At 37.3% G+C, this 10,452-nt stretch overlaps 1 protein-coding gene across 5 annotated transcripts in view; it reads left to right on the forward strand.

Annotated features, from left to right (window-relative positions):
- Window positions 1-2,000, forward strand: part of NTNG1 (netrin G1) — a 152,673-nt gene extending 150,673 nt beyond the window's left edge. For all 5 annotated transcript variants that reach the window (XM_065742712.1, XM_065742685.1, XM_065742695.1 and 2 more), the window contains one exon: window positions 776-2,000. In XM_065742712.1, coding sequence (XP_065598784.1) covers window positions 776-1,002 — 227 coding nt within the window. In that variant the 3' untranslated portion in view covers window positions 1,003-2,000. The remainder of the gene's footprint in view (window positions 1-775) is intronic.
- The last annotated feature ends 8,452 nt before the right edge of the window (window positions 2,001-10,452 follow it).

Consider the following 10,452-nt stretch of genomic DNA (forward strand, 5'->3'; position numbering starts at 1 on the left):
ATTTTCTCTCAAATCTTTTGTCAAATCTGACTTCTGAAGTCATTCTATCAGGCTGCGATGTCTAACCAAATAGTTTTGAGTTGTCAGTTACCCTTACACCCTTATACCAAAGCAGCAAATCTAATTAAGAAGAAATATTTGATCTGTAATGGAAATAACTATCTTCTATTTCCATATGCACACAGCATAAAATCCCCAATGGATAGCATGCTGATTTTCCTGCCTGCGCTTGTCTTATCTGTTTTGCATATTTTTATTCAGATCATTGATACACGTGGTTCTTGGTTATAAAATCTTGCCTTCTCATACAGATATTACTTTAGCGAAGCCATGTTGCATTTTTAACACTGATCATGCTGTCCAAAAGCTTTGGATACCTTGTCCCTTGCATGTAACAGCATCTCTACAATTCCACTTCAGTAGGAACTATAGAAATACAGATATTGGCACAAAGCAGGTATTAATATTCATATTTCATTATTAATTCATCACAAATATTAATTCATTGATTAATATTCAGTGATCTGATGTGAATTATAATGTTCCCTGAGACTACCACTTAAAAAAGACGGAAAACTAGCAAATAAAATACCAAAATTCCAATGTGAAGTGTTTAAAAACTGGATCGTGCCCCCTGTTTCCATGTCTCAGGAAGAGGAGGGAGGTGTGAGATGAGCCATGCTGTTTAAATTCTGCTTTTCATGCAGACTTTCTCCTGTAGATAAACTGGTATTTATTCTGCTTTTCTCTCGCTCCCTCCCCTGCTGTCTTGCAGCAAATGTGTGTGACAATGAGCTCCTGCACTGCCAGAACGGAGGGACATGCATCAACAATGTGCGGTGCCAGTGCCCTCCGGCCTACACTGGCATCTTATGTGAGAAGCTTAAGTGTGAAAGGGATCCAGGAGGCTGCAGCCAAAGCTCCGCCCAGGGGGCAGTATCACACGGTCCCTTATTGCTGCTGATGGCTCTCCTAGGAGCAGCCGGGCTTCACATGTGCTAGGCTCCGTATGGTCGATGGCATCGTATTTGGACTGCTTCAAAAGAATGTGCCACATGAAAACAAAACAAAATCCAAGCGTTTGCTACTGAAATTTCAAAAAGGAAGAAGAAAGTAAAAAAAAAAAAAGAAACATACAAACTAGGAAGGCCTAACTGAACTAAGCCATATTAATCAGTTACGGACAGCACTCTGAGTCAAGACTGTTCATCGTGACCCAAGACGGGCTGGCAGCTCCTGCTCTGTCCAACCAGTGCTGGCTGCCTGGCTCACACAGGACAAACAGCTTGGACAGCCCCAATATGGAAAGAGAAACAAAAAACATTTGCTACTCCTCTCTGGTGCACTGCTGTACCTCCGCCCAGTGTGTGGACCGACCAAATAAAGGCATTCTTTGCTGTCAGTGCATTGTGGGTATAAGGAAATCTGTAAAAGCTGCCATATTGGCCTGCTTCAGTCCCTGAATCCGCTCCAACCTGTGCTTTAGTGAACGTTGCTCTGTAACCCTTGTTGGTTGAAAGATTTCTTTGTCTGATGTTAGTGATGCACATGTGTAACAGCCCCCCCAATAAAACTCGAGCCAGTCATATCCTTGTATACCTTAGCAGCACCGCATCACTACGATGCTGTGTTCACCTACTGTACAAGAGTGGCTATAGGACAAAAAGTGTATTTATCCTTTTGTATTCAAATGAAGTTATTTTTCTTGAAATAATGTACAATGTAGATTTTTTGTATTATTGCCGATTTGTGTTACAAGACAATTTGTTAACGTATTTAATTATAATCAGATAAGAGAAAAAAGATTACTTTTTATTTAGTCCTTTTCTTTTACCTTTCATTTAATTGTGCAGAGATTTCTCTGTATGGGCAACGTGCTGGCATCAAAGAATATCAGTTTACATATATAACAAGTGTAATAAGATTCCACCAAAGGACATTCTATATGTTTTCTTGTTGCTTTAACACTGGAAGATTTCCAAGAATAAAAATTCCTGCATAAACAATTCCAGCATCATGTCGTACTATTTCTTAAGACCTTTTCTGGGGGTGATAGATCATTGGACCATCTGATACGTGGTAAAAAACAGATTCAACAGTGGAAATAGCCACATGAAAATCTAACCCAATTTAATTTTTCCAGTATTTCTGCAAAGCATTTTAAACAAATTTGCCTGAAGAACATTTCATCAAATCCTAAGCGTGGGAGGGGTATGAAAAGTTGAATAGTTCTCCTCTTTGTTCTCTCAAACATCACAGAAATTATTCCAAACTAATTCACAAAGCATTACCGAAACTAGTCTTTAAATCACAAAGTTTTTTGTGGATTTTGGCAGAAACAAAGTAGAGCTTAACTTGTTTCTCCAAAAGCTTCATTAAAATGATATGTTTATATATGTACTAGTCTGCCTAAGAAACTGCAAAAACAGCAGCAATCAAAAACATAAGATTTAACATTTAATAAAGTCAAATTTAATATTTAGGAGTGTCAAAATCTACAGCGGCTTGTAGATTAGAAGTGCTGCTCCGGCAAATAAAGTTGGTTTTAAGTATTGCCCAGGGTGTAATAAATTCTTGCCTTTGCCTTTATTAGGCCAATTACTGAGTGTGACAGAAACGAATAGCAAGAACAGATAGGTAAGCCAAAACCTCAGCAGTGTTTCAAAGCCCTGGAAAAAAAAAAAATCAAGAGGCAGCAAGATCGTGTGAATTCATTTCCTGGCAATTTTCATCATAATGGCTATAAATAGTTTACCGACATAATAACATCACCTAGAAAACAGTTAATTACCAAAAGAAAAATTCCTGAGAGAAATAATTTTTATCTGGTTGCTGGTGAGCAGAGCGGAATTTAGAGCACTGCCTCATTGGATAAGCTCTTTTGCTGAGGAAAGTTTTTCAGGCCAGTACTCACCCACAAAAAACAGATAGGGAAGGTCTTCATTTCTTAAAGATTCTTATGAACACAGTAATTAAGATGGCAAGACAGTGTTTGTTCAGGTTGTCACCATGACCTACCATGGAGTGTTTACACCAGGACTCTCTTTCGGTGGGTGAGCTATAATAAGAATGATAAGACAAATTCAAAGCTTGGATGGCTACTAGCCCTCGCCTACATTAGATTACAGGTATATATTAAAGGGACGTTCACAATAATAAATGGAAAATTATAGTGGAGGCTCACTGAGAAATATAAATTCTAATACAGGTGAAATGTAGAAGCAGACTACCTATAATTACATGGATTTCTAATATTAAAATGTGGATTTTAATTTTTCTTAAAGTTTATTAGCACAGACCAAATTTGGGTTGTGCAGTAACTGGAAAAGATACACTTAAACTGTCATTACAAACTCAAGACATTGTGAAAGTGCTAAGAAAGCATGTTATGCATGTTTGATTAGACAATTTTCTGTCAGCAGCGCTGAAGTGTACCACATATCAGGTAGTAATCAATTCAGCCACATTCCAATCTCACATAGTTATGATCTTCTAAACCAGTGCAGCATGTATTTCCAGAAATTTAGCTACTATTTTGTGCCTTTTATCTCCTTTCACCTATTAATAAAATTATGATTTTTCCATTCAGTGGAAAGTTATCAACCATCATTTTCTTTAGCTTTATTATTTTTCCATCTGAATTCCAAAGAACTTAACTAAATGAAAATTCTGAAGGCAACTTTCTGCTATTTTGTTCCAACTACAGTTGTAAAAATATGTGTGCATTTTTAGAGAGAGGAGGATGTTAACATTGCTTTACCTGCTTATTCATTGGAATTCAGTGGAAAATAAAGGCAGAAACTGTTCTTTCACTTCAGAAGCTGTAAAAAAAGCAAGTTTCTTTTTCCTGGGGATATGGTGGGATCTTCCCTTGATAATATGGAATTACTTTATTTTCTATCTGAATACATACACCCTTTTCCAATACACTTCAGGTTTCTTGGAAGGGCTATACTAACCCAGAATGCCTGTAAAATAGCAAACATATACATGATACACCTCTCACAAAAATATATATATATATATTGCTAACCCAGGATTTTGGTTCTGTATCAAAACACAGCAAAAGGACCCTTGCATAGAACTATCCTTTCCTGTATGAAATTTTTATCCTGGATGGTTTACCATCCAAGAACTCCACATATTTCTATCCTGGAAGGTTTACCATCCAAGAACTCCACATTACTGAGTTGTTCAGACTACAGTTCAGAGTACAATGACCTTAAACCTAGCATTCATAATTAAACTTGGGCAGTTACATTGCTTTCAGTTGTTTTGAGAAATACGTTGCTCTTATTCATCTCCTAATTGCTGTGTTCCCAACTACAGAACTGGTGAACCACATACTTGACATACGAAGACGGCACAACTTAAGACGAGGCACTGCTCCTTGATGAGGGAGCAGCAGATATTTCTACTTGCATATGTAATCATCTTTCTCAAAGGGACGTTAAGATAGAGACATCTACCTTACTGCTGCAAAACTGTTTCAAATTAAAAAAACAAATTACTCAAGGAAGAAAAATGTAGTTGAACACAGGTTGATCCCAGATACTGCCCTCACACAATAAATGATCTACTACTATATCATGACAGCCACAGATAAGAAGTTATTTCACGTCGTGAATAGAATAATAATGTACAAAAAACTCATCATATTTAGAAAGAGCTCTTCTGCTTGTGTATAATTTTATCCATCTTTCTCATAACTCCAAGACACAAGGGGGATTTGTTATAGCCTCATTGGGATTCTAGGTTTATTAAACTATTGAATTAACTAGATTCACTCACGCATGCAGTTTATTCACCTGTGAGAAATTTGAGTAATACTTTTTGCAGAATATGCAAGACCAGATTTTCAGCCAGCCTCCAGCCCAGCCCTCATGTTTGTCCTTGCAAACACAAAGTTACAGACGGCAGTATTACAAAGCAGCCAATCACTTCATTTCAAAGTGAAGTGTAATTATTTGTGGATGCAAACGTTTGTCCCTTAAAACTGAAATCTGACATGACAGATCAGAAATTTTATATTAACCAACTCAATACTTTTCTCATGAGAACAAGCAGAATGTAAGAAGTGATGAAAAACACACAAGGAGAACAGCACTATTTTGCACCATATGCGGCATTTCATTTAATGAAATGAAGGTTCATCACCAGTACAGCATGTTCACAGAGACACATGCATCATTTTTGCCACCGTATGCAATAAATGATATTCTAGTACAAAGCATGTTTTCCTTCACTGTTTTTCTGAATACTGTTAAGTATATGGAACAAAACATATATGTGATGAAACACACCTTGAAAAATTGTAGTCTCAGAGAAGAAAGCAAAGACTAATATTATGCAATCTGCAGATCTAAACAGACTGTAAGGGCTTCGGGATTGAATTCCTCCATGCATTGCTAGCATTTCTGAGAAGAACCAGGATAAAGATCACATCATGGAAATGCACTGAGCAGAGTTCCACAGCAGTCAGCAGAACAGAGTGACAGTCTAGTTGCAGAAAGCACAACAGGACGGTTTAACCCTTCATCTATCAGCAGGGAGAACCATATCTCACCCTGGGACGTACCCAGACATCATTTCCCTGTTTTTTTATGTGCACATACATGCGTGCATGTGCTAGTTACATTTACTGAGATACCTGCTGCTTACACAGTGCTGCTGAGTGGAGTTGCTGTACACATGTTCAAGTTTACTGTCATCACTGGAAATACAACTGTTGAACTAGAGGTGAGCCATTGTTGCTAAATTGAAGTAATAACAGTTATTTTGGGAAAAGAGAGTGAGCAGTGTGACTGAGGTTCGTTTGCTCACTTATTTTGAGAAAATGAGACCAGATTCAGACGAGCATTGTTTCTCATATTATATAATTTTCACTTGAGTTCTCTGTGCAGGTCTCTGTGACATCCACGAAACCAACTAATAAGAAGCTAATTCTAAAATGTATACATCTTCACAAAACCTTTCAAGAATAATGATGTCAGTGAAATTCTGTACACTGGCATCCTTTACAGCTTCAAACTGCAGGAGAAGCTTAAGACAGAGTACTCTTCAGAGAGAAGTAGTAGTGGAGGCACTGATGGGGGTGGAAGGGTTTTGTTTTCTCATCTATACTACAAAACTTAATATTGGCAAATATCAACATTAAAAACAAAACAAAAAAACCTTCATATTAATCTTTTCAAAACAAATTTCTTAAAAAGAAGTGTAAAATTCTTTCAAATAATGTCACTACATACCACCAACATAATTATATTAAACCAATTGAATCCAAAATATCTTAGGAAACATTTTCTATTTAACAAGTCAAAGAGGAGACATTTACCCACTTATGACATCACAGACTACCTTACCTACAATTACTTGACAACCTGTGGAATGCAGAGATATTCCTTCATAACACCACTAGAAAAATGATACGTCATTCATAAAATGGTTTGCAAACGCTATTCGAGACCCAATTAATGCACTGCAGCAGGAAACATTTGGAGAATAGCTATCTCTGTAATGAAAAGATCAGTACAGATCTATCAAAAAAGTTTTGGAGCTTTTGCTGATTGGGATATCAGCTGCCTTGAATCATAGAGCCATGGAATTGCTCGGGTTGGAAAAGATCTTCAAGATCATCAAGTCCCACTACAATCAAACCATACTGCCCTAACTCTAACAACCCACATCTAAATCATGTCACTGAGCACCACATCCAAACAGATTTTATACACATTCAAGGATGGTGACTCAGCCACCTCCCTGTTGCATTCTCAACATTCAGAAGAGAAACACTCTATCTTCACACAACTTGCAAATATATATTCATCACATGGACGCACATGCAGTCCTTTACTCTGAAGCAAGCCATAGTTTAAGTTCCCCTAATTTAAAGGAGCCTTGACCTGTCTGATGCTGTTGCACATCTCAATATCTGTTTTCAGTGTTACCTAAATATGTAAATGAAAACATTTCAATCCATTTGTATGTAGGAGGAACAAAGTTCACTTTGCACTTGAAAGACTAGTGGCTGCAATTCTTATTTATTATTGACAGTACTGAGAGCTCTATTTAGAAGGCTTGGGCTCTCTTTGACTAGATTCTGCAAACATACTGAATAAAAAGGTGCATTTACTTACTTCAGCTAAAAAAAAAATGCAAAGTAAAATTCTTACAAGCTTCCTATGATACTCACCAACACAGTGTCAAAGCACTTCTATTTAACACATGCAATGCATCAAAAACCCTCAGGGAAGAGCTCACAGACAAAATTGTTAATCTCTGCAACCTATGAATTAAACACTCAAGATACAGAAACTCCGTATGGTTTATCCTTTAACAGTAATGAAGAAACAGTGTCCCTGAGAGGTAAACAGAGTTTTCTACAAACAACCCAATGGACAAGCTGCAAAATTAGAAAACTATTTCAACAAGTCTACTGCCTGTGCTATACACCACACTAGATATCAAGAAAGTGCCACCCACAAAGGTACAGAAAATTTCTTAGTAGCTTTGGTTATCATTATCATTATACTCAGCATATAGATAATAGTTGCATAACATATTTAACTTTGTAAAAAATTTCTCACCCCCTTTTTCAGAATGGAAATCAAATCAATGAGTGTTTTCATAAGTGACCTGTGAGACACAAATGGGTGCATCCTAAATGGTATGAAAGTATCCCTCCTCTGATATTTTGTTAGAGATCACAAACACTGGGGTAAAAGAGAAGCTAGCATTCCTAGACTTTTTTGAGTGAGACTTAATACTCCATGTTGGTTGATAAACTAAAGATAGCAATCTTGTTATTAATTATCACGATCTTTAATAATGGATTTCTCAAAGCTAGAAGGTATTTTAATAACAGGAAAAGAAATTTGATGTTACTTAACAAAAATGAACTAACAAATTTGAATCTCAGGCACTAACAAAACTAGGAGGAAATATTCAGTTCTCAGTACAGCTCAGACACAAATTTTTTTCCCAAATCCCAAAGGAAATGCATATAAAAGAGGCAGTGGAGTTCAAAAGGCAGAAGGCAGCAAGGGAAAAGTAAAAATAATCCACTGTTTTTTCAAGAGTTCCAATATTTGGGGGAAATCCAACACCTGCAGAGCACTGCACTGATACTACAGACTCAGTTTGACAGACACAGTATTTGTCGCTCTAATCACTGGCTTGGATACTGCAGAACTTGAGCCCTGCACAGACAAGACACACTCCGCTTGAGGATGTCTCCTGCTGCCTAGGAGAAACACTGCTAAATTATCTGCTGGCAGATCCTAGGACCTACAGCTCTACCTCTGCTTTGTCACCAATTCTGTGCTGGCTTCAGCTCCAGTCTGGTCATCCACTCTAGTCCAGATGTTCACAAAGCAGAAGGCTTAAGGCACCTTTCAAGAAACTAAGTCACAAACCTCGCTCAGGCCAAAGCAATGGTTACCTCTGCTTTTCATCATGCACCACCAAAATCAAATGTAATTCTTAGAAGAAAATGAAATGCAAATTTTCAAAAGAGAACATTTTTCACTCCAGGCCATCTTTTGGCATCTGCTGTCACCATGCTCAGCAGTAGACTGAACTTCACTCTGAACAGCTTTACCAACCCATTCAATACTTTTCTCATTAACATCTCTTGCCGCTAATTGCTGTTGCTTGGTAGGATGAGAGAAGAGGCAAGTGAAACATTTGGGCAATTACATTTCTTATAATGCCTTCCTTTGCCATTCAACAGCTTGCTCTCCTCTCTTATTTCAGAGATCTTTCTATGCTCTCCTAAAATACATTCATTACTTTCCTCTAGAGATCTCCTGTGGGCAAAACGTAGGTGGGTTGGTAGTTATGAATTAGATTTAGTGGTGCTCTTTTGTTTCCCTAGAGAGTCTCAACTACTTTTACAATTCTCTCATTGATTAGTGTAAAGAACAATGACAAAACTAAGAGGATTTACCGGTGAACAATTTTTTGACAGATTTCTTGTTTTCTAACCACATCTATCATCCAAGCATCTTGCAGGCTTTACTAAGGCTAGACTCGTGAACTACTGTAAGGCAGGGAGGTGTGCTCTTTCCATTTCATTCATAAGGATTGAACCTGAAGATGTTGAGAGACTTACGAAGTCAATTAAAGCAAGAGAGATTAATTCTGACAACTTGTCCATTGCATTAAGTACAGAGACCAACAGTTTCCTGCTCTGTGCAAACTATACATGTCTAAAATTAAATACTTACATCTGCATGTATTTGCCACCCACTTAATTCAACTTATCTACAAGTGTTTTACGTCACACCTCCCAAAACATTACCTTTGACTTCCATGCTTAGAATTTCAGTGTTGTGATACGTACCTCATACGCTTCATTGTGCTGGTATATGTATTCTTGAAGAATATGTGAGTCAAAATAGTGGGAGGCATCTTAATGGCCTGAGAAACTATGAGGGCAGCTCTGAAGGTAGTGCCTCCTATTTTGTCAGCCCACAACAATAGAGGCAGATGTTGGTGTTATAGCAGTAGGGGTTGGACCATTACATTTTGTTCTGTGTGACAGATGGCAGCAGAGGGACAGTCTGACAAATGGCATCTAACATGGTAGTGCTTATTAAGTAAAGATGTGTCAATAAATTCCTCCATGTGGAAAAAATGGCACCCACCAACACTCACACTTGCTGAATATTTTTGGAGACCAAACAGTGGATGTGAGCATAGTGAGGCAGTGAATAGTACATTTCAGCAGTGGTGACAGCAGGTCAGCTCTGCAAGTGTTATGAGCAAGGCATGCAGACTCTTGCTCATTACTGATGAAAAAGCATAGGTAGTGGTGGCTACTGTTGAAAAACTGCTTTGTAGCTGAGAATTTGCTCTAACCAATAGTGATACTGTGCTCTGTTTGTTGTTGTTTCCATGGAAATAAATAGGAGGCATTGCTTCTGGAGCAACCTATGTAAAAAGCAGTAACACACTAAAATCTTCCTCTAAAAGGAAGACACAATATATGCTTTTCCCTCCTCCTTGTTCAAATTTTACTTTATTGGATGTATTAAGGCACATAAAATAATTCTATTATGACTTTATAAATTAATATACAATATTATTTATAGTTGGAAATGCCTATAACTCCAGCATTTAATTTTTTCCATAAATGTCTACATACTGACACAATTAGGGTATGATGCATGGGTATTTCTGCTTACTGGAAATCTGGTAGCAAAAGGCTCTACATTTTGAATGGGCTCATAAATATAGATTGAATTTAATTTTTTAACACAGAGAATCCATTTTCCTTTTGTTTCATTGGTTTGGTGGCTGCTTGAGAGAAATATTTTCTATAAATATTTTTGTTTTGTACAACTAATTAGTCCATATATCAGTAAGTTGTAATATGGCAGAGATTACCCTGAAGCCAATAGAGAGCAACTGATTGAATATACTTACCTTCTTTACAATTTATCTAATGTC

This window comes from Cyrtonyx montezumae, unplaced genomic scaffold (assembly GCF_038088225.1).
Source record: "Cyrtonyx montezumae isolate F1298 unplaced genomic scaffold, pur_monq_1.0 scaffold_1, whole genome shotgun sequence".
In the NCBI taxonomy this organism is placed as follows: Eukaryota; Metazoa; Chordata; class Aves; order Galliformes; family Odontophoridae; genus Cyrtonyx; species Cyrtonyx montezumae.